At 45.4% G+C, this 24620-nt stretch overlaps 1 protein-coding gene across 1 annotated transcript in view; it reads left to right on the top strand.

Moving 5' to 3' along the window:
* The window catches only part of magi2a (membrane associated guanylate kinase, WW and PDZ domain containing 2a), a 229291-nt gene that overhangs the window by 194409 nt on the left and 10262 nt on the right, over positions 1-24620 (top strand). Inside the window, 10 exon segments of the mRNA XM_080518115.1 lie at positions 9629-9660; positions 13131-13323; positions 16143-16184; positions 16294-16406; positions 17353-17545; positions 19662-19919; positions 20416-20601; positions 21619-21835; positions 22523-22748; positions 23846-23998. Of these exon segments, the coding sequence (XP_080374241.1) occupies positions 9629-9660; positions 13131-13323; positions 16143-16184; positions 16294-16406; positions 17353-17545; positions 19662-19919; positions 20416-20601; positions 21619-21835; positions 22523-22748; positions 23846-23998 (1613 nt within the window).

Raw genomic sequence — 24620 nt, 5'->3', positions numbered from 1 at the left:
GCTTTGATTTGACGTGACGGTGTGTGTACCGAGCTCTTTCTTTGACTGACGTGGTCTTTTGGTTGCAGATGCGACAGATTCCCACAACAAACTGTCAAGCTGGGATTGGACACGCGTGTCAGAGAAGTTTCTCGTCTTGTTTCAAGACTTTTCCTAAGACAAGAAATCAAAAGACAATAAAAATAGTCTTTTCTGTGGCCCGCACACAGTTTGTGTGTACGACAGCGGTGATTTTGGGCGGATGGAAGTATTCCCCACAATGGCTTAACCATCTTCCCTTTCTGTTTACCTTCCTGCCTTCTCTTTACACAGGAACCACTTTACTTCGCTTTACTTAAGAATACGCGGGCCTGCTTGCTGAGCCGTACCTGCTTACTGAGCCGTGTCTGCTCGCGGTCAACAACACAGTCGGATTGAAGTGAATGTCATTTTCAAAGTCCCTTCTCGATTTTTTTTCTTTTTCCATCATGTCAGTTTCATATGTATGAGGAGCTTCATCCACTTTCTGCAGGCCTGGGAATAAAAGCCCCTAACATCAAAGCATGTCAAAAGTGGCACCGTTATTTTTTTTTTCCTTGAAATTCGTGGTAAATGGATCCAAAGTGCTTTCAGTCCTGTGTTGGGTTTTTTTTTCTGAACGCGAGGCCCCTCTGACAATCATAATTATGTGCTGCACTCCGCCGTGAGTCACTGCTGTTCCCAGGATCGACAGGTAGGTGACGGTCAGGCGTGACGCTGCCGAGCTGGCAACCTGCGGAAGAGTTACGTCAAATCGGTCACATTCGCAGTAATCCGGATGTTTTAATCCCATGTTGGTGATGACTTGTCACTGACGTCTTCAGAATTTGAATGTTTGGACAAAGGGCTTCCCTCGACCTGATTTTAGGAGACTTTGGCCCTATTTACATATTTCAAGTAAAAACTCAGCATTTTAGCATTTTCGTTGCGGAAAAGTTTCGCTTTTACACGGCAAGGTTTTGAAAACAATTTGTGTTTACACGGACATTTGCAGAAACCCTGAAAACGATGTAGTTAGCATGCCAGGCCACTAGAGGGTGCTGTTGTTTTTGTAATGGAACAACACACACGTGCACAGAGATACACTTATAAACATTAGCAGTGACGAGTAGATGTTTGCGTTGCACAAGAGATGGAGTTGTAGCATTTTCACAAAAGTTGCATTTTCAACCATTTCCATGAAAACATTGTAAGTGCAACTTTTTTTTTTTTTTTATACCGGAGCGCTCGTTACTGTAGTAACACTCCAGACAAGGTGTGTGAGCCCGGCGTGGCTTCACCTGCCCGTTGAAGTGTGGAGGTGGTGCGTCAGACTGCAGTGACTCAGCTGAAGCTCCGACGGTTGAAGATTAGAGGATTTTAATTAAATCTCGGAGCAGCAAACGGTGACTGTTCATCAGCCGCGGAGATAAGATCTGTCCGCTCAGCTTTGTTGTTAAATGACTCTGCTCTTTACCTGCTGCTGATTCATCGCAGCGTCCTCTGCATGACGACGTGTGAACTTTACCTCCGATGTGGTGGAAGCCGGTACGCAGAGTTCTACAGGCATGGAGGGACTTTACATGTTCTCCCTGGGCTTTAAGGGGAATTTTGGGGATGCTGGTTTTCTTCCCATAATCCCAAGATGTGAATGTTGGGTTGGCTTGTGACTCTAAATCTCCTGTGGGTATGGATGTGTGTGTGTGTGCATCTTTACTTGAGTATTTGTTGTAAATACTCTGCATTGCTAGCATGCTGTATATTGATGTACAGTGTAAATCCTCTGGGAGGGATTGGACAAATGGAAAGACAGATGTGAAACAATGTGAAGTCTTTTTATATTCCACTGATGTCTGGCTCCTCGTGAAGTTGTTTCTGAGAAAGAAAAAAAACAGAGAAAGATGTGAGATTGGAAAGCGTGGCCTGCAGCTGAGAGGGAATTTGGAGCCGTTCCAAGGAGGAAGCATTGGGAACCATTGATTTATGACAAGGGGTTGTTCAATCTGCGGTTCTGGAGCCACATGTGGCTCTTTAGCCCTTCAGTGGTGGCTCCCAGAAGATTTCACTATATAATACGAAAATAAACATTTGAGCTTATTTTCAGCTTATTTACACACCAGTCAAAAAGACTCTTAACTCTTAAATGGCTTTTTTTTTTTTATTGCTAAAACCAAAAGAAATAGAAAAACGGCTAAAACTAAAATGAGAATTTCCCAAAAGCTTAAAAATTGAAATAAATAAATAAATACTTGCACAACTGCTAATAGGAGAGCCAAAATAGTTATAAAGTTCAAATGTCAGAATTGTCAAAAGAAATAATGCTGGGGGGAAAAAAGAGGATAAAATCAGGTTGAAAATATAATGAAATGCTTAAAGATCCTAAAATATAATTGAAAATTAATGCTACATAAAATAGAGTTTTTGTATGGAGGTCAACGTGTTTTGCGGCTCCTTAGAAAACGACTCATTTGCTCATAAATCCTGCAAACCTGTGAGTTACGAGAACAAAGCCTCCACTCCGTTTTAACTCTTTACCACAAAAGTATCTTGTAGTTTAAATTCTGCTGCTTTAGGCTACGTTTCCCTCCAAAGGGGTCTCCGGATGCACAACGTGGAAAGTATGGAAGAGAGCTTAAGCTGCATGACCAGAAAAAAAACAACAACAAATAATCCATTTTTTTCCTCCCCGTAACCTATTTGTAGTTCACAGTCAGAGTCTTTGTGCAACGTATTGTCGCATACCAATCCTAATAGCAACTGCCCGAGAGCCACAGACACCGCCGAGACTCGCCGGCAAAGGTCAGCGGCGTCTCCGAATGGATTTAGTTTCAGTGTCAGGCGGAGCGTGTTTCTGCTAGTCAACACAAACAAACAGGAGGAGCAGAGTGGCAATGAATATAAATATTTCTCTCCCGGAAAGCCTGCTCACATTTCCACCGTCCCGAAAGCCGTCTCCGACCTGACGGGTGGAGCGCCGTCTGCTCTCAGCAGAGCTTCGCCACGCAGAAACAAATGCCGGCGTCTTTCAAGCAGCCTGTCGGCCTGTGAAGTTATTTACTCACCGTTTCATCTCATTGTTTCAGAGGTGGATGTGACTCCGCACGGCAGCACGTCTGTTGCTGTTGATTTCATTTTTGTTTTTTCACGACAAGCTGTGGGTGGGTGGGTGGGCGAATCCAACTACCGTAGGTGGTGGATTCACATGGAAATAGCTGTGACGGGTAACGGGTAGATTGTTGGAGGCTGCATGCAGAGGTTCCAGTTTGGAGTTTCCGCATGTTTCAATGTGAACAAACACGAGGTTTCCTGCTTTACCCATCTAAGGTTTATTCTTCATCCTATGAGGACAAATGTTCCTATTGGGGCTTGGGTTTTCTCCAGGTGTTCTCAGTTTTTTTCACACGTTAGGTTCATTACGTCTAAACTCTACGTTTTGTGTTTAGAAAAACAAAAAGCCTGAGATTTCTTCTCGGCACGCGTCAAACCTCAGTTGTTGCCCTCAATTCAGACATTTTGGTGACATTATGGAGTCTGCGTCCGAAACTACCTAAAAAAAAAAAGTTTTAACAAAATAAAAATGTAAAACCTTAAACTCACAATGACCAAAGTGCTTCAGATCTTCTCTGGAGACGGTGATTTATGAAATCATTTTGTGCCGAAGGAACATGGTTCATCTTGCAGACCGTGTTTCTCACGCGCCAAGGGGAAACTAATGATCTAAGATTTCGGTTCCCGTCTGCCTTTTTCGTTAATCACAACAGAATGAGTGCCCGTGACGCTGTTTGTATGCACAACCGCTGCTTACTTTATGAGCCTGTAATGACATTTGAGACGAGCCTAATGAGTCTGATAATTACTCAAAGAAGAAGAAAGTCCATTATACCGGACAAAGTGATCTTTATATTTCATCTTTTATCTCATCAATGAAACTGATTTGGCATCGTTGTACGTGTCTTAAATGTATACGGAGATGGAAAATATGCTTAAAAGCTTGGAAAGTGGTGGTATGGGGGGGGGGGGGGGGGACAGTCTTAGTCTCTCAGCATAACGGTTACAGACTCTAAACAAAGAGCCAGCAGATTTCCAAAGCCACACTTTATCTTCACAGCTGTAGGGTTCTGGGGGGAGTCACATTGTGCTTTTATCACTGAACGAATAAACACTATATTACTTTACACTTTCTCTTAATTAGTAAGCTGTAAAGTCGCTGCTTTCATCTACTGATGTTGCCATGCTGCTTGTTTTTGTTTTTTTCCCTTTGTATGCAGTATTTCTTTCATTTTTTTCCGCAACTCTCAGCTCCTGTGACAGCTCGGGGAAGCTTTATTTACCCCATACAGGGAGAAAAAAAACAAAAAACTGTTTCTCATCTGACTTCTGGCAGGAAAGCCAGTAAACATTTGCACATGGCCTGCTAATGCCTTTCAGAGCAGAATTATCTGTCCCATTGAATCCATAAGCAGCCGGAGCGTCGTGATCGTGCCCCGGACGTCTTGTAATGGGGAACCTCTTATTGTTTTTCACGACTCGTCGTTAAAGACGCGCTTAACGCGATACGTGCACGCAGCCCAAATGAGGCCATTTGTGATCAAAACTTTCAGTCAATTAAGCCTCATCACCTTGAAAAAGGCCCGCTTGTGCTCATAATATAGTTATAATATTTAGCCATCCCTTAAATTTGACTCCCGAGTCGTTTTGGCTCCACAAATGGGCGCGCTGTCTCCCATCACCAGTAATTATGGTTCGTGTGTGTGTGTGTGTGTGTGTGTGTGTGTGTGTGTGTGTGTGTGTGTGTGTGTGTGTGTGTGTGTGTGTGTGTGTGTGTGTGTGTGTGTGTGTGTGTGTGTGTGTGTGTGTGTGTGTGTGTGTGTGTGTGTGTGTGTGTGTGTGTGTGTGTGTGTGTGTGGCAGACAGCCTCATTAGTGGCTATCTGGACCATTAACAGCCTGTGTCCTCGCTGAATCACGAAGCTGCAATTAGCACTTCGACTTGCAGCTCTTTCACGTATACGCTCAACTGTTTAGCTCCTGCTCGCACCCCCACCCTACACCCCCCCCCCCCCCCCCGGCACCCTTTCCTGCCCTCCCAGACATGTGCCAGATTCACCAGTTCATTTCAATTCTGCTTTATTTATTGAAACAATCAATCCCACTGAGGGAAATCTCTCTCTTAACAAGAAACAGAACTTTCGGTCTGGACCGGTGGGGTTTAACTCCACCGCTCACTGCTGGCTTCATGGAGACGGATCGATATTTCTCAAAGATCTCTGCAGGAAGGAAGAAAAAGAGCGAGCACGAGCGGTGTGCGATACTGAAAGATGTGCTATCAAGTGAATACAGGGCCAGTATCACCGATACCGATCCGATACCGACACTTTTTACTATTCAAGGTTAATGCATCATCAAATCACTAAATCTGGATGAATTTTCATGATCTTTAAGTGTTTTTGTGATGTTTCCTTTGGTTTATGAATTAGATGAACCGAGATCAGAATCTGGGAAGTTTATCGGTAAACTAATGTATTCATCATATCATAATATCATAGCAAACAACAGGAACAAAACAATTTCCTCCCATACATTGTAATGTCTGCATTTTTTTCCTATAAACTAAGTGTACAAAACCATCCCCTCAGAACAAATTAGAACAAAATATGCCCGGTAGAGAGTTCAGGATGGAGCAGCATGAATGCGTACGGGAGAGAAAGTGAAGCTTAGTATCGATCTCATTGCACTGGTATCATTCGATGTCGATACCAACGTCGGTGTCGATAGTATCGATGTCGATCTGCCCGCCATCAGAGAGCACAGATTATAAGAAATCAACGTGAGCAACTGGCCTCGTGTGAACATATCAAGGAGGAGCAGTTTCTTTTTAAAACAATAATCCAATTCAATTATATTATATTATATTTCCATACCTCCAAATACAACACCGTCATCTCAATATCGATTATCGCGAAGATAATGATAATAACGGGTCATTATGAAAATATGAATATATATATAGTAGTGTTAAAGCTGTTTTATAGATTCAAGGAATAACACAACATGCCGCCATGTTCCCTGTGATTTTTTGACCCCTCGTTGTTAATTGTGGGTTTCCGGCCTCTCAGGCGCCCTCGGTTTGAGGCGGTTTGATTCAGCGAGCCTCCCAGGGAATCGGCGTGTAACGAGACAGTGATTCATCGGGCCGTGCGAGACAGTACAGTGTGAAACAAAGGGGAGGGGGAGACGGGGAGCGGAGAGTTATAGAGTGATGAGTTTGGCTCTCCGCCAGCCAACCGCAGACTGCCAGCCATGTTCACACACCCTCCTCCCCGCAGCGATCGATATCCAGTCTTATCTGCCCCCCGAGGGGCCATTCAGCCCGGCGGCTCCTCCGCATGCAGAGCGACACGCCGAGATCAGGCTGGCGTGAGGGGGGTTAACCCTCGTCACATCCCAGAAAGTACAAAGGTTCGCGTTTCATCGCCGGCCCGCCGTGTGCGGGAGGCGCACGGTTCCTCACCTCGCTTTTTGCCTCTTAAACAAATCAAGCGCTCCGGTTTGAGCTTTAATGGATCGCAGTGATTAGCTCGGTGATTGCGCGAGCGTGGTTAAATGAATTGTGCTGTTTTTCCAGACGCTTTAATATCATGCATATTCACGCGCAGTGCCTCGCAAATAATTCTGTTTTGCACACAGCTACAACGAGGCCGATTTCCAAGAACACGGCTGTTAAATGAGGCTGCAGCGGGAACAGCCATGTTATAACAAAGGAATAAAAGAGGATTTGAATCGGTGAGGCCCGATGACACCTATTGGCCCCCCCGATACCGATCTGAATCTTTTACTTGGTCGATACTGATTCTTTACTTACTTATATTGCAAATTGACTTATAGTTTGTTCTCATAGCAACAAAGTTCTCTCAAGGTAAAAGCTTCATTGGAAGAAGCTTTGCTTTTAAGACGGTCCGGTGATATTGGGCTGTTATGGGGGCATCCAACGTGGTCCAGTAACACCCCGATTTCAACTACTATCTTTGGGCTAAATGGAGGCGATGATGGACCGACCAGATTCAGCCCAAAGATCAACGTCTACATCACATGAGGTGTTTGGTGGGATAGAATCAATTCTTCTCAGAATCATGTAAAAAAAAAAAAAAAACGTCACAATTTCATTTTGTACTGTCTTACTGAGAAGACAGCACATTTCTATGACAGATCCACTTAAACAGGCATGAATGTCACCTGAATTGTGACAAAAAATTGAAATTGACCAGCTGGATTTACATGGATTTACCTGGATTTACCTGGATTTACCTGGATTTCCCTGGATTTACCTGGTCAATCAAAAATTGCTGCTCTCCGCTCTGATAAACACCTGGACCTCATTTTTGTATGTGTAGTTATTATTAACTATGACTCAGATGAGTTAAATGTTTAGAAATGATGAAAAAGAAGAAAAAAGAAGTAGAGCAATCTGAAACAAGCGGCGTTTGAGAGAGAGAGAGAAGCGTTTATGTACCATTAATGAGGGAGGTGGGACTATCCTCAGGTTGTTAACAGTTGGTCGGGACATCTGAAAACCCTCCAGGCTGCATTTTGGGTTGTGAAAAAGACATTTTAAAGCACAAAAATAATCATCAATCATAGAAAATAACCAGCCGAATAAAAATAATGGCTGAGATTTCGCCTCCAGACAATAGCTTGTTTCTTGTTTACATCCCTCTGGTCTTTGCCTACTTCCTATTGTCTCTGCATTTAGATTCATGAAGAGCTGTGATGAACACAAATATTTACCTGAGCGGAGGTATTTTGCCAACCTTGGGGAAAACTCTGACTTTGTATTTCGTTCATTTGAAGGTCGTTTGAAAGCACAAAGCTTCAAAGTGTTTACAGTCGCCAGCGCGTGACTGGAAGGTCGTAGGGGGGTTCAAATCCCACTGCCACCCGAATCCCCCCTCCCGGGGTGGGATCGGGTAGGGAGTAGGAACGTGACATGTCAGACATGCTGGTCACAATTGGATGTGACGACCCCGGAGGGCGGGGGGGGGGGGGGGGGGGGGCGGCTGGATCCGGGGGGTAAAACTCTTGATATCCAGACACACACACCTTCAGTGTGTCCGTTTGCAAGCTAGAAGGTCTTGCACTTAAATCAAGCCGTAGCTGGTCGAGACCATCTGACCACCGACTCGTGTCCATTTGTGGCCTCCCGTCATTCCTCCTCCTCGTCTGATGGCCACCGTTTATTTCCATTCCCGTAAAAACCTCCATTCTGACACCGTCCAGCTTTAATACGAGTCGGCGTTCCAGATACAATTTGGTGCTTCTGAAAAGAGGCGCTTGCTGCAAAGGGGGGGGGGGGCAGGAAGCAGGAGTCTGAACCTGAGGAAAGACTTGATCCATTTTTCGTTGTTGACAGAAGTAGGGGGGACGCGGGGGGACTTTCGGGGAGTTTCGGCGGGACGCGTGAACTATCGCTCGTAGTCGACGGGGTGTCGCTTACCGTCAGAGGGGAACGCCGTCCCGCTCAGGATCTCGGAACATGTTGGACGCCGCAGGGCTCGTGTAGCTCCCTGCAGCCGAGCTGACACATCTGATTAGCACTCGGTCCGAGAGCTTCCAGCACCACGGACAGCTTCCCTCCCTCTCTCCCTCCCTCTCTCCCTCTCTCTCTCTCTCTTCCGCTCATCGCTCACCCACCTCCCCTCTTCTCTACTTTCAGCCCCGGGGCACTCTTACAACCCCAGTCGAACTAAATATCTATAATGCCTGAGTTAAGGCCCCCCCCCCCCTTTGGTCAGTGATGCCTGATAGTCCCCCCCCCCCCCCCCCCCCCCTCCCTCCTCCTCCCCCCTCCTCCCTCGCTCCTGTCTGTTCAGCTTAGCTCAGGTCTGTAACCCGCTCGCAGGACTTCTTCACGCCCGTCGCTGCGCCCTTCGCCCCGGCTCAGAGACAAGTGCTCCCAAAAAGCTTTTCATTGATTGTCCTTCATTGGATTTAAAGGAAAAATTAAAAAAAAAGAAAAAAGAAATCGAATCCTCTCCCCGCCCGCCTGCTTCTGTCACACTTTTCAATATTCTTTATTGTTTCGGGTCTGATGAACTATTCCCACGCGGGTTGAAGGTGAAATTGAGTTTCAGATAAGCTGTTTTTGAGTCTTCATCAATCAATGTTGTTTCGTACAGTAGTTGGTATCTGAAAGCTCGTCACACGACACGAATGTATGCACTTATGTGTGAGAGTATAACTTGGTAAGTTATTTACTTGAACATGACGAGAAAAGCCTTTGGGTTGTTTGTAGAGACGTGTTGAATGTTTTGATTTCAGTCTGATGAGTGTTTACTGGCCACATATAGGAACCATAAAATCACCTTAGTTTAGACAGAAATTTGAGAAGTAATACAGAAACAGTGCAGGTAATTTCAGCAACTGTTCAGTCAAAACAACAACTGAAGATCAGACATAGTATTTTCTTTTTTTTTTTTTTACCATTTTCTGCCTTCTTCTCTTTAGTTCACAAACTCTGCCGGCATTTTCATGTTATTTGGGTTTATATGTATCAGATCTGACTAAACACCATCTCACATCTCATGATGAGTTCCTCCATCTTTTTTTTCCTTTCTTTTTTTACATTTTTTTTGCAGGTCACTATTCGCCCTGGAAGACCCCTAAGCAGGTAACATGCATCAGCCTTGACGACTTCAAATTCCCCACGCCCCTGCTTCTTAATCACCAGTCTTTGGCAGAGGGTTGCACCAGCGGCTCCAGCGTGCAAACTGAATGTGCTTAACTGGGGAATGACTCTGCACTTGTGCTCATTCGTACCATTTCCAAGTCATTCTTCAGCCCCCCCCCTCTTTTGTCGCACTAACTCCACTTACTATTCACCGTGCGCCTCTGACAGCGAGCTCGCCTTTGATATCCCTGCATTGTTACGAGATGGCAGAAAGTCCAAGTACCCTCGCTCATAACATCACTTCCACACTTTGATCCTGCGGGTTGGACGTGATTCGCCGGCCGATTCGGTGTCGTGAGAATCTATAGCGTTATGCTGTTATGCTACGGCGCTGCTGTCTATCGGTGAGCACCTGACTCACTTCTTTTATCTTCAAAGCCTTCCTGCACTTTTATTCTTTGCTTCTTTTTTTTTTTTTTTATGCCATGTCGTCGTTTATCTTCCACCTTAACTGGATTACACGTGACGTCGCTGCAAACTTCCTCCCCCCCCCCAAAAAAAAAAAACACTTCATCATTTCCTCTCTTGGCCCATTAATGATTCCGTCCTCTAAACACCCCCTTTATCAGACCTTATGTTTCAGCCGTTTTCCTACCCATCCTCGTTTGTTTCACTTTGTGTAACCCCCCCCCCCCCCTCCCTCCGCCCAGCTCATGTCCTCCTCCTGCCAGATCCCAACCAGCCAGGGTGGAAAAGAAAAAAAAACCCTTCAATTCCCTCATTGCTCATCATTTCAGTTCCCTGGCGACGTAATCGATGGCCTCCGTCCCGCCAAATAATCCTCGCTGGAGGCTCTGAGCTCGAGATAGCTGTGGACTGAAACGGCTATCTAGCCGCCCCCCCCCCCCACATACACACACACACACACACACACATAGTGTTCATTTGTTGGATGCCCCACCCTGGCCAGGCCTGCCTTGAGGTGAAACGTCACACTCAAGAGTTCAGCTCCAGTTTAATTAGATATCATGTGGTACAGGATGATTTCTGGAGCTCAGAGACTGAACTATGAAGGAATCCGACTAATAAGCGGAGGAGGAGGAAATCGCCTAATTGTCGTATCGACCGACAGTCCGGCGGCGGCTCGGCCCGCAGCTCCACTGATTTTAGCCTCCTAATGAGCACGTTGAGATTCGCCTGCCGGATCCAGCCGATCCTGCAGGTAACCGGATGTTTCCTCTCAATAAGGCCGCGCTGCAGTGCAAGTGTGATCACAGCCAGAGAGTGTGTGAGCTGACTTCAGTGCTTTTAATCTCACACACACACACAGGCAGTAGTCTCCTCCCAGCTTTAACCAGGTCCCCAGTCTGAGCCGCCCAATGTTGACGTGCTTCACATCGGGCGGCTCAAACCACAAAGAGCGGAAGAACTTTGCATTCCTCCAAAAAGCTGCCCCCCCCCCTCCCCCCCTTTTTTTTTTTTTTTTAAACGAAGCTGATATTTATTCTCAGCACATCTTGAACTGCGTGGCCCACATTTCTCCATATTAGAGTGCGGCATATGCAGCTGATCTCACTGTAGCACTTTTCTTTTTTCAATGCTTGGTAGCTATTCCCCACACATCTCTCTCTCTCTCTCTCTGTCGCTCTATTTCCTCCACTCTGTCTCTTCCTGTCTTTCTCACTCAATTTTTCTCTCTCTCTCCTCCCCTTTTTCTCAGTCTCTCTCTCTCTCTCTCTGACTTGTCATCTTGACGATCTGCTCGGTGTCGCGTCGTCTCATCAGAGCTCTGAAACCGTCGCCAAAGCTGACAAGGGTCCCATCAGACGTCACATTTCCCCGACGTGTCCCTGGATTACATTCATGCAAATGAGTTGCTGCACGCTAAACTCAACTCAGCCTGAGAAAGATCATCTCAAACTGTGGCTTGCATCTCCACCGGGGGGCGCCTTTTCATCAGGTCTATGTTTAGATTCAGCAGAACTGAACATTGCACGCAGTTTTTCATGTGCCCCGCGCCGTCCCTCTTTTATGTCCCAGGTTTTTCCTCCGTTTCCTTTCTGCACAGCTCCTTGATTAACGCTGTGATCTGAATGAGCTGCCAGCGTTTTGCTGATTTCGCCTTCTAACCTCACTAACTGTTATGAACTGACAGTTTGTTCACGGCACCGGTGGTCGCTTCACAGATCACAGCAGGCCTGTCGAGCTTTTGACCTCCACATGCTCACTGAGAATAAATGTATATAGCTCGTTCAAGTACATATATCCCCTAAATTCCAAAGAAATTTTATCTGGTGAAAAAAAAATATTTTCTGCAAGAACTTACAATTGCAGCTGCAGACCATTACATTCAGTGGCAAGGAGGAGTGAAGATAATTATTTAACGATGAAACAGGATCCAATAAAATCATTACAATGAGATGTGATGAATTGTTAACACGAGTGGAAAGTTATCTAAAGCCTGTATAGCCAATGCACAGGAATGAGCAATTCCCAATCGGTGCGCCAGAGGGCGCTGCTCTAAATTTGATAAGAAGCAGACGAAGGTAATATATTTGTTAAGGTTGACGGGTGTCGCACTTGAACTCAGCACTGCCCCCTACAACTCCTGGTGGTACTGCAGTATTTGGCCCGTATCTGGACAACTGCAGCAAATAAAGTCCTCTGTCATTGTTGTGGACAAGATAGTTAAAAATTACAAATATTTGGAATGTTTTTGATTTAGATTAACCAAAATTCTACAGCGGATATGTCCTCAACAAAATGCATTCTTATTGCATATGTGATAAAAACTATATAGTGTCACATTATCTGTTTGCGTGATATCCTATAGATATATAAACTTAAATCAATTATTAGCAACTTAATATTGTCCAACATTGCTCAACCAAGATTTACGACTTTGCTCATAGACGTTGGACACTTTTTGCACATGTCAGCGTCTTTTCAGGCTGTTGCTATTAAATTGTTTCAACAGCCTGAAAATCTATATTTAATATTTTCCATTTTGCGGTATCTTAATTGTTTGCCTCTGGTAGTGCTTTCTTAATGTTGTCATCACTATATTGGCAAGGAAATTGAATTTAAATGTTTATAATCCAGTTAAAAATAAGTCATCCTGCCAAATGCGTGACTTTAATCTTAACTGCTCTACATCCAATAACAGGACAGGACACCTATTAGTCAGCATAATTTATAGTAAATATAAATAAACACAATAACTTAAGTTTAATTTGGCTTTATGTGGTGGCGATGGCTCTCCATGATCTGTGGTTTGTATATCCTCAGTATGAAAAGCTCGATGGTGTTTGCAGCTGGACTGAAGAGCGACGGTGCTCAGCAGAGTGTCAAAACTAATTAAAAATCAACTTGTGCGTCACATTTTCAGCGTTTCCTTCATGGTTAAGAGGCTGAATTGAAGGATAATACTGACCCTCCCCCCCCTCCCCCCGTGCTGCTGTGCTTCACAGGTTCTGGAGCAGTGGGAGTCCCAGCAGGGCCAGACCAGCCTGCCGGCCTCCGTTATCCCCCACAGCGCCCCCTTCCCAACACACCACCTCCACAGGGCCTTGGCCCCAGACTCGGCCTCCGAGGCCTTGGCCCCGGCTAAACCAGACCCCTATGAGCTTTATGAGAAGTCCAGGGCTATCTATGACAGTAGGCGTAAGTACCGGAGCTCCTGCTGCAGGTGTAGCACTGTGGAAACACTCCTCTTCGGGTGGAAATGATTCGACTCGTCACCGGTTATTGTGGCTCCTGTAGCTGGAGCCCCCGCCATCAGACTGAATCACCTGTTGCTGAATTTCAAAGTCAAATACTTCAGGTTCCGACCACCTCTGCAGATATATTCTCCGATTAGTGTTTGCAGCCGGCCGTTGCACACGTTTCCTCGCTCGATCCCCCGTCGCCAGTCAAAACACACACACTTAAAACCTCCCGAAGCCCAACGCTAATTTCCTCACCGGCTCTTTACATCCTCACATTGACATCCTGCCAGCTTGCGTCGTAAACCGAGATGTGACCGCGAATAAACACTCCAGGTGGCAGCTGATTTTTTTTTTTTTTTTTTACTGCGGGGACATTATTCCACAGCGCCAACAAAATTGCCACTTCCTGGATTGTGAAGTGTCCAACACATCATTTTTTTTATCGACTTATTTATGCCTGATGGCAATTTAACTGATTAAAAGCAAAGCGAATGGCCTTTATTTTTAATGTGTGCGGCCTCATATTTATCACTCTTGTAAGACACACCTGTTCACACACTCATATTAAGGGAATCTGTGCTGTTTTATAGTCAAAGGTGTTTGATTTGTTGCTGAAGACGTGTATATATAGAATTTGGGAAATTGTAGTTATGATAGTTTACAGTCGGTCAGCAGGAAATTAAAGTTCCCAGAAGCCCTCAAAACATATTTGTTTGTGTTTTTGTTTGTTTACCATACACGGTGTGGACTTTGCTCTCTTCATGCACACACATTGTCTCTCAAATATATTCCATTAACTTTTAAGGTGAGCTTATGTCACAGCGAAGCGTGAATTTGATTTAGTTAAATCGCAGACAGTAGTTCTGTTTGAATGTATTATAGCGAGTGCAGAAAAGTAAAACAAATCAATGCAGTGTCTCTGAAAAGTGAGCGAGTGAATCCCCACAGCGTTTCTTGTTACATTTCCTCGGTAATCTGGAGTTTTAAAAGGTGCGGTAATGGCCATTGCTGGGGATTTCTATAGACACGCGGGTTCAAACGGCCGTATCTCTGCTCGTCTTGGAGTAGTTTAGCTTTTCAGGACTGTTTCCCACTCTTATGTAAGTCAGCTGTTATTCGTGAGGACGTGGACGTCAGAGGGCCTCTCTGTCAAATCGTGTTTTCTTTGCGTCTGTGTCTCCTTGTCCTCTTTGGTGGGTTCCTCCGTGATCATTGAAGCATTTTCTTTGTTTGATCCTATTTTCAGTAAAAGGTTAGGGAGTCGGGTCGGGTGAGGACCTGCCTTGGAAAAGAAAAAAAGAAAAAAAAAGGAACCGATACAATTTAAAAGTGCTCCATTTGCCCATTTCACTGGTGGAGGTGCAGCAGGATGTGACCTTTGTTTCTGCAGCATCGTAACTCTGGGCAATTTTACCCCTTAGAATGAGATTTCTTTGACCTTTACTAAATTAATGTCGGCAGTTATGTAAACAGAGTAAAACTTTGAACCGTGTGTCACTTTAAGAAAGCCCACACTGGCTTCTGTTTATTATGCAGAGTAACAGGAGCGTAACTCCTTATGAGGTTTGTTTTTTTGTTTTTTTTAGTTTGTTGAAAAGAATGTATCAGAGCCATGGTCCCGACAATTGTATTTTTGTCACTTTGAATATTTTTAAACATAGAAGTTAGATATTAAATGCAAGATGTGTCTAATTTCGGGGGGAATAAAATCAAAGCAATTTACATAGGAAGAGGTCACTACAGGTATAGATATATAGATATAGTTACACTTTGTTTTCTTCCTTAGTGAAGTTTCTTAATAATCAGTGGTATTATTTTAGAGTTGCCATGAGACATTTTCTGTCAGTTACCATGTGGATCAGTCATTATTATTTAAAAAGTACAGTTAGAAAAAGCTTGGATCATTGAAGTTTATGTGTAATAGATTTGGAAAATTCTCCTTTTCAGTTGAGTTATGGGAAAAGGTAACTTCTTATTACACGCTCCAGCAGTTCTATTGATTTATTGTGTTATTGTTATGTAACGTGACACAAAAGTGTGTTTGATACACACTTAGTATGCTTAGAACTATAACTGTCTTCTGATTGCCTGCGGTGATGAGGGGATGGCTGGTTTGGCTCATTGAGGAGAGCAGGACAGATGCATGCTTAAATGAGAGTCTTGTAATTTCTAATAAAACCAGAATAAGTCGCAATGTCTGTTTTTTGAGGTGTAAAAAAAAAAAATCCCTTTTGCGTTCGTATATTTACCACTACAAAGATATGACACCATTATTCTAAACTACCGGAGTTGCATGTATGCGGTCTGTGTTAACAGAAGCATCCAATCGTCTTCGGTCACGATTTCCTCCCGTTGAGTCCCAGCAGAGCCCCCGACTTGATTAAAAACTATAACAATCTGAATCTTTTTTTTTTTTTTTTTGTATTCGCAGCCACTTGTCTGCGGTTGAGTTCATTTCACAGCTTTGCAGACGGCGGCGGCGTCGCGCGAAACCCCCTGATTGCAGATGAGTGCTCACGTCGCACTGTAAATACGGGACTGGTGTATTATTCGTTTGTAAGCACTTCCCGACTTTTATGGATGATGCAGGAATCCTCCATTGACATTACTGCTGAGGCAGGGCCTTCCAGCCTTGTTTTTTTATTTTTGCCTTTGCTGGAGTGTCTGTGTTTAATGCTGCGCTGTCCACTAATGTTGTGAATCACTGGGAGGCTGTGAACAAAACCCTGCTCATTTTGCTCTGTTCATGGAGTCCTTGTCTTTTTTTCCATCCAGAATCGACCCAGCCAAGGACTGTTTTTCCTGTGGATTCTACAGGTAAACTCATGAATTGTTCATCGAACAAACTGCTTTTGAACTCCAGTGAGATTTTTGTATTTTTTTTTAATGGTTTGGGTGTTTTGTTTTGGGTTTTTTTTGTCTGCAGCCGAATACCAGGACATCGAGGTGCACCTGCGCCGGCAGAAGTCCGGTTTTGGTTTTCGGGTGCTGGGCGGGGATGAGGCCGGCCAGCCTGTGAGTCCGGAGACGCGTGAGAAGGCTCGTATGGCGATGGGCGTGGAACCCTGTCATTTTATTTCCCTCTCTAACCCACTACAAACACACACCTCGTACACCTAACCCCTGGGTCTGCAACCTCTTGGAGCAAAGAGACAATCATTCCCCCTTTTGATTGCAAACGCGACATTTTTATGTTTCCTTTCAGAAAAGTTTCACGTTTACACGACAACATTTTGATAACCGGTTCCAGCTTTGAAACCATTTTCAAAAACTTGCATTTGCAGTGATTAAAAGCCCCGTTATTGTGTAAATGGAAACCCAAAAATGACAGTTTTGGGTTTTTACTTGAAAACCTAACGCTCAAAATAAAGATTACACACAGATTTAAGATGGAATTTTCCTGATTTGACTTCACTTATTGTGCCAAGGATACAGGTAAACATCTGTTTTCCTTCAAGTTTGATTCAGCTTGGTGAGAACCAGGGTTTTAATCAAATATTGATCGCCTGCAGTGAAAGTCAGGTGAAGTAGTGGGACGTGACGCACATTGTCGCCGCTGAAATATTGATTCTTTCTCTTATTGAAGTGTCACATTTGTCACCTCAAACTGTGAACGCTCCCTTTGAAAGTGTGTCCGTTCACAACAAGTGTGTTTGTATGTAATTTGTGAACGCTACACGGAGCGATGACGGCCGTCACCCACTTCTGAGCCTCGGGTTGCAGACCTCTGACCTTTGACCCCCCCCCCCCCCCTTGCCCCTGAGAGAGTGCTGGCTCTGGCTGCATTTGGTGTCTCGTCACCGTCTCTTAAAGTAGCACAACGATCCCCCAGTCTTGTTTTTAAGCTTTTCGTGTGTCACAATAATAACCCGATTTAACAAACACTGCATGTGACACGAGAAATCTGCTTTTAAAACCCTGTCGGCTCCACTAATTCTCAAATATACGTATATATTTTTGTTAAAAACGCCGTATTTAAAAACAGATCCTCATCGGGGCGATCATCGAGAAGAGTCCAGCGGATCTGGATGGGCGGTTGCGACCAGGCGACGAGCTGCTCTTTGTGGACGGGATCCCAGTGGTGGGGAAGCCTCACAGATATGTCATCGACCTGATGCACGGGGCGGCGCGGAACGGCCAGGTGAACATGGTCATCAGGAGGAGGCTTCAGGCGGCAGGTGAGTATGTTGAATGTCTGTTTCAGGAAGAAGAAAAAAATTCAGACTCAACACACGAAGACAAACACAGCGAAAAAGCCTAAATAGTCATTTGGGGGCTGAGTTTCTATTGAGAACAAGTTTCATTTCAATGTATTCGTCTCTTCGTCTTAATTTTTCCGGGTACCACTCAATGGTCCCAGAGTTAACACGGCAAGACAAGCAGACACTCGCTGCCAGTTTCATTATAGTCTCCAATTTACCTGTCAGGCATTACTTTTAGCTTGTTTGGAAAAGACAAAGCATCTGGAGAAATCGCTTACCTTCAGGTGTGAATCCAGCTCTGGAATTCTAAAGCCGAAACCCAGAAACTAAAAAGAAAATGCGAAACTCAAGCAATTCTATTGGAAAACTAAAACTGGCAACCGAAAGCAATGCAAAGCACAAAGCCAAAACAAGAAGATGGTAACAGAATTTCTCTCCTGGCTCTCTCTTAGCCGGACCCGTTCAGGAAACCAATTTAATGAGTCAGAAAACTGAAACATGAATCTTGAAGTAATGACACTGCGACATCCAAAACGCACATGAGCCCCCTCCCTCGGCCTCTTCCGTGAATGCTCTCCTCTCCGCACCTCCTCCAAGCCTCTTCACCTCCGCAGCTTCGAGGCTGCAGACCAGGACCGCACCTCCTCCTGCGAACTCATTATCGCCACCTCCTCACACACACATTCACACACTCTCCTCACCAATGCCACCCTTCCCACTCCATCCCGCCCTCTCTTGTCAACGTCTCGTCGGCGAACGGTCTGTTCTGACTCATGCCCGGCCTCTTACCGTCCCGATTGTCTAACTCCCACTGGCACTTTGCGAACGGTCAGACACTGTGCCGGCGCCACACGTTTCACACAATTCACTCCTGGTATTCAGTTTCTATTTTCTTCATGGGGTGAGAGTCTGTGCAGTCTTTTGTGGAAGAAAATCCTCCATGAGTACAAACGTTGCAGTGACAAACCGAGCTGCGTCTTTGCATCAGAAAACCCAAGGTTTTGGTGTAAATGCACCGCTTACACGAGCATGAGTTATCAAAACAACCCAGGGTTTTTTTTTTTTCACTCGGTACGCCGCCCGAACAAATAGACACACGCACAAAACACACGAGGAGCTTTTGTCGCTGTGGTGAGATTGACACGAAGACTTTCACCACGTCTGTTACCATCTTCTTGTTTCGTGACAGCTCATCAAACTGTAGATGAGGACATGAAAAGCTGCTTCGCTTATGGTTTGTGAGAGCAGTTGTGAGATGGATTTACTGTACTAACGCTGCCGTGCAAAATGGTTGCCACACAACAGTGGGTAACTTGGACACGGTGAGGTGGGCGATCAAACCGGCAAACATTTGGACTGGCAGACGACCAACTCGACAACACATGATAAATTATTCACATTCTGTAAATATTGAGGTGTAAATCTGTGCTTAACGAAGTTAAAGTTTGCAAAGTTTACTTTGCCAGTTTCAGTCCCACACGACTGGGTGTTCTGCTTTGATGGCAAAATGGTTTTGGTACGACTGCATTTATTAGTGACTTCTCATGAAGACTTAAATTTTTTTTTCCTTTGTCAAATTCGTAAAAAAAAGGGAAATTGCATGGTGGACCAAAAAATAAATAAATAAATAAATAAACCAGATCTAGAGGCCCTTGTTTGCACCACAGCAATGCCTGGATTCACTGAAAACCCAACTTTTAGTTTCATTATAAAAACAACAGCACCCACTAGTGGCTCCGCATGAAAACTACATCATTTTCAAGACGGCGCCATGAAAACGCCAAACTTTTCTGAAACGAAAATGCATAAACGCTTCATTTTCACTGGAAACGTGATCATGTAAACCAGGCCTAATTACTGGTAACTAGTTTGATTGTGATTTACTGGTTGACTCTTTTCCATGGAGAAAGACAAACCTGCAAATGACTCCCTGATCAAACCAACCGGTCCACTGGAGTTCAGATACCCGACGGAGCCGTGTGTTATTGGCTTAACAAACGAATAGAAGAGATGACAGCTGTTGACTCTTACTCAGTTACAAACATAGTGACGAGCCCTGCTTTACCTGAACGTCAACCTCTTCCGCCCTCAGGTGAGCCTTGTCCGGAGAACGGCCGCAGTTCGGGCTCGGTGTCCACGCAGCACAGCTCCCCACGCAGCGACTTCGCATACAGCAACAGCACCGGCGCGACCCAGGCCGCGAACTCCGGCAACGCCGGCGTCCTCTCGGACGGGACGCCGGCCCCCGGCGCCCAGCCCAGCGACGTCTCCATCAACCGCAAGGAGAGCGAGGGCTTCGGCTTCGTGATCATCAGCTCGCTGAACCGGCCCGAGGCCTCGGCCAGCAACCGTGAGTCCAGCGGCCGAACTGAGTCATCCTCCGCTTCCAGGATCCCGTAGATTAACATAAACTCTCAGACGGGGCCTCGTATAGTCTGAACTTAACTAGTTATTTATTGGTTTTAATAAGACGTGAAACGCCTCTCGTTCGAGCTGCTCAATTATAGATTCCCTCCCACAGCGCGTCAGTCACACACATCTCCGCCGTGTTGCTGCGAGCATCTGTGCATCGCCCACACACTTGGAAGGGAAAAAAAGAAAAAAGAAAGAGAAAAAAAAAAACCTGGCTGCCTTACGTAAGCCTGGGGTGAATAGCGAAATGAGAGAGACGGAGACATATTCAGTCAGTCAGCATGTGAGTGGTGTGCGAGCACGGACAGGCGTAATCCTCCAATCTGCTGCCGAGCTCATCCTCACCTGCGGCGTGTTGCGTCCGGTCTGCTCCCCCCCCCACCCCCACCCCCCCCTTCACCCCTCCCTGCCCCCCTCCACCCCTACCCCGACAGCCGTGCCCCATAAAATCGGCCGCATCATCGAGGGCAGCCCGGCCGACCGCTGCGGGAAGCTGAAGGTGGGAGACCGGATCCTGGCCGTGAACAGCCAGTCCATCGTCAACATGCCGCACGCCGACATCGTGAAGCTGATCAAAGACGCCGGCCTGAGTGTCACCCTGAGGATCATCCCGCAGGAAGGTCAGGAAACACACGTGCTGGTGGGATTTAGAAACCGTCCTGTTGATTTAGGAATCTGCTAATGTCCGTCCTGCATGCCATGTTGCTTTGCTTGTTTCTGCCCGACTTTCTCACAAGACGTTGGAAAATATGTGATTCCAGGTTCCGTCGAGTCCTAAGAGCTTTTTTTTTTCCCCCTGAGACAAAACTCTCCTGCGAGGCTTCGCTTTGCCAAAGCAAACAGATTTTCATCATTGAAAACAGAGAAAAGTTGCCATCGCACCTGAGCAGATGAAAACAATCTCTCCCGACCACTAACTACTTTGTTCCTGTTGCATGATTTCCCACAAATACACTTTCACATTCTTGTTATTTCGTGACCTGCAGAGTTTCTGACCATTAGCAATTGCGGAGTGCAAATATTATGCCTGAAAGTGGTTTCATTTGCATTGTGAGGATGGACTGTAATTCTTGCTGTGGGGTTCATAGTTTGGATATTTCACTGATCAAATGAATATATGACCAGCAAGGGTGTAACAAGACGCTGATTACAAATAAAAAACAAACAATAACAAGCAGACTGTAACAATATGGCCCGTTTGTTCTTTGACAGAGGAGTTTGAGAGAAGGTGATGATTGTACATTGTTCACTGCTTTAGTGTTTCATTTAAAGCGGCATCCATGAATTTAAATCACGAAATGATTACTTCTATTTAGCCAAGGCGCCTTTACCAGGCTGCAGCTTTATAGCACATTATAGCTCATTGTTTTGATTTCTTTGGTTCAGTTAGTTTGAGGGAGATGCTCTATAATGTGGATGTTTGTATAAACAGAATCATCAACTAATGACGAGAAGAAATGGCCAAAATGATCTGACATGAACCAGCAACATGTAGACAGCTCATGTTACACGTCTCTGGAGAAAACGACGCGGAATAATGTGAACGCTAACAGATAATACGTTTGTTCGCTGTCATTAAAACTAACATGTTTTTTTAATGCATTCGTTCCACTTTCCTGTTCTTCCCCGTGCCTCAGAGATAAGCAACCCCCCTTCAGCCCCCAGCTCTGAGAAGCAGAGCCCCATGGCTCAGCAGCACAGCCCCAAGGCCCAGCCCGCCCCGCCCGCCTCGCAGGCCACCCCGGCGCCCACGGAACCAAACGCACCCGTCGGCCAGCCCAACCAAATCCCCCACCAGAGCCCCGTGACCCAACTCCCCGCGCCTCCACCCCAGACCTACACCCACGAGGGCAGGTAAGACGCAGTTTATGACCGCTGGCCTTCCGAAGGTGCCGATCGCCCGGCTTGACTCCCATCGGGAACGTGTCAAAGAGAAAGATGCCGAAACTGAGCGGGAAAAGCTATATGTCAAGTCCCGGACTCTTCCAATGAACCCTGTTTCATGCTCCTGAAGGGACTCTCTCCCAATTTCCGGATGCAGTGAAGTATTTTTATCGACGACTAGTCCTCATGTCTCTCTCAAGGGCAGAACACCTTTGGGAATACAAGTACGGAACATTTATCTCCCCGTCCTTATTCTCTTTCTCCTTCCCACATTCTTCCTCACCATTTGGTCTGTCAGCGTTCGGCTCTCAGCGTTTCTCTCCTCAGCTTGTTGTATAACATCACTTAAGTCTTATGGGCTGATGAATTATTTAGCCAAATTGCTCCTTTATGGAGCTCCCGTGAATATTTTACCAAGAACTTAGCAGGGGTCCAAAATCTACAGGGCTGAAGCCTTTTTGCTCTGCTTTCACACATTCGCCGCATCTCTTAGTGCTCAGAGGATTAGTTTTTATGATGGCGTGTTTATGTGAGGTGGAAAACTGTTGGATCGTTGGCGAAAACCATTTTGTTCCGAATTCAAAAAGCTGTGGATGTGATGGAAACAAGCCTCCGCGAGGTTCCTGGTTCCTCTCCTCATCCCGATTGGTCTGTTAGTTACAGGTCCGAGGTGAAGGCGAGGCAAGACGTCAAACCCGACATCCGGCAGCCGCCGTTCACCGACTACCGTCAGCCCCCGGTGGACTACCGGCACCCCCCTGTGGCCGACTACCGCCAGCCGCCCACGCTGGAGTACCGACACCCGCCGCTGCTCGACTACAGACAGCTGGCCGGCGACGCCAGGCAGTTCGCCATGCCAGACTACCGAATGCCCCCAGTTCAGGTGAGGAATTTTACCTGTGTAGCAAACGATGCGATCTTTTTTTACACTTAAATTGCAAATGAATACCGACACTTACTTTACTTTATTTAGTAGGAGGGAGTTCATCCCTGAAGAGGAATCTTGGCTTTATTGGCTGAATAAGCTATGATTCTCTGCTCTCAGTAAGCCTCGTATACGCGGCAACATTTTTAAGAAATGGAAAACTTGATGACACGCGGTGCTGAAACTTTTAGAAAATGCTCAGACTCCACCTCCGTGGAAACAGGAGAAATGCACCATTTGTGAAACGACGCTCCTGAGCATGCACACCACAGCTGGAGTGAATAGTTCTTCACATGCTTTCAGCAGCTCGCGTCACGACTCCCAGTCCAGACTGTCCCGGGTCTTGGTAGATTTATAGTTGACGGTCACCGTAGCGACAAATCCAACTTGGTCGTCTGTCCATACAAATATCCGTCTATTCCCATTATTAATATTTATAGTGTATTATTATGAAACATTGGTAAAAACAAAACATATTTGAAACAAAAACAATGCGTTGTCACTTGAAACATTGTCATGTAAATGGGGCCTAAAACACATGGGTAAAATATATTTACATTCTTTAACTGACCTTGATTGTTTATCAGAAGGCAACAAGGTGATGGCAGCTTTTTTGGAGAAATCGGAAACAGAACAGTGCATCTGCACTTTTTTCATGATTTTAATCAAAGAGGAGGCTGAAAAAGGGAGGCAACCAAAATTTAAAAAAAGACGGTGTCCTGAGCGAGGATTGGGACACTGTGATATTTTTAAGTGGCTGTTGGTTATGGAAGGAAAATTACATGCAAGTTAGTCAGAGTTTGAATGGGTTAAGAGCCAATAATAACACTCAGAACTCCTAATCTCTCTACAAATGTTCTCTTGGGCACCTGTTTGATGGCAAACCCTGAAATGTAAAGTTATTACTTTCTGCTCTGAAATCTTAATATTCTTTGTTATGTTATGTTTACCTTGCAGTTTGCTCATTTCTCGGTCCTCGAGTATTTCCTTCCGCCGCTGCCGCCGGTTTCGCCCTATCCCTAAATCTAATCGCGTCTCATCTCTGCTTGTCTCAGCTCACGCAGGATTTCGATTTCTTCACGGTGGAGCTGGAGAAAAGCGTGAAAGGCTTCGGTTTCAGCATACGGGGAGGGCGGGAGTACAAGATGGACCTGTTTGTGCTGCGGCTCGCCGAGGACGGACCCGCCATCCGGAACGGGCGCATGCGGGTACGTGACATAACGTCATCTGCTGCGATTAAAGGTCCCATACAAAAAAATCACTTTACAGCCTGTGCATGAGGCCCCAGAAGTGAAGAAACTCTGTCATCTCGCTCACTTGCTTGCTCCACTTTTTAGCAAATTCAGGCGAATCATAGATTTTCCTTTTATGATGTCATGGGGGGGAAATAATCACCACCCTCTAGTTTGTGAATACACACTTACAAAGATTACTGATGTACTGAATAAATTGAATATACTGTGGAAAAAACAGATTGAAAATAGCATTTCTACGAGCCATAGTGATAATTCCACCGTAAACATTCGCACAAAGTACCGGAAAGCCTTGTCTTCTCCAGGGTTGCCAGATCTGACTCCCCGTTTTCAGCCCAGAGCACAACATATAAAACCCTCGCACCTCAATAAAAGCAGCCCAAATGTCAACCTCTGAAGAAAGTCGTGTTAAAAACGTCTGAATCTCATCCGTCACGCGGGCAGTCACTCGCCGTAGCAGTGGTTAGCATTCAGCAAAATGAAGAGAGATTGAAAATAAAAGTGGATCAACTTAAACCCTTCTGAAGTTTTTGTGCGAAGCGGCTCACATCTTTTTTTGACGTTAATGTGAAAGAAG

Source organism: Blennius ocellaris, assembly GCF_963422515.1.
Source record: "Blennius ocellaris genome assembly, chromosome: 22".
Lineage (NCBI taxonomy): Eukaryota > Metazoa > Chordata > Actinopteri > Blenniiformes > Blenniidae > Blennius > Blennius ocellaris.
This window is presented reverse-complemented; position numbering and strand designations above follow the sequence as displayed.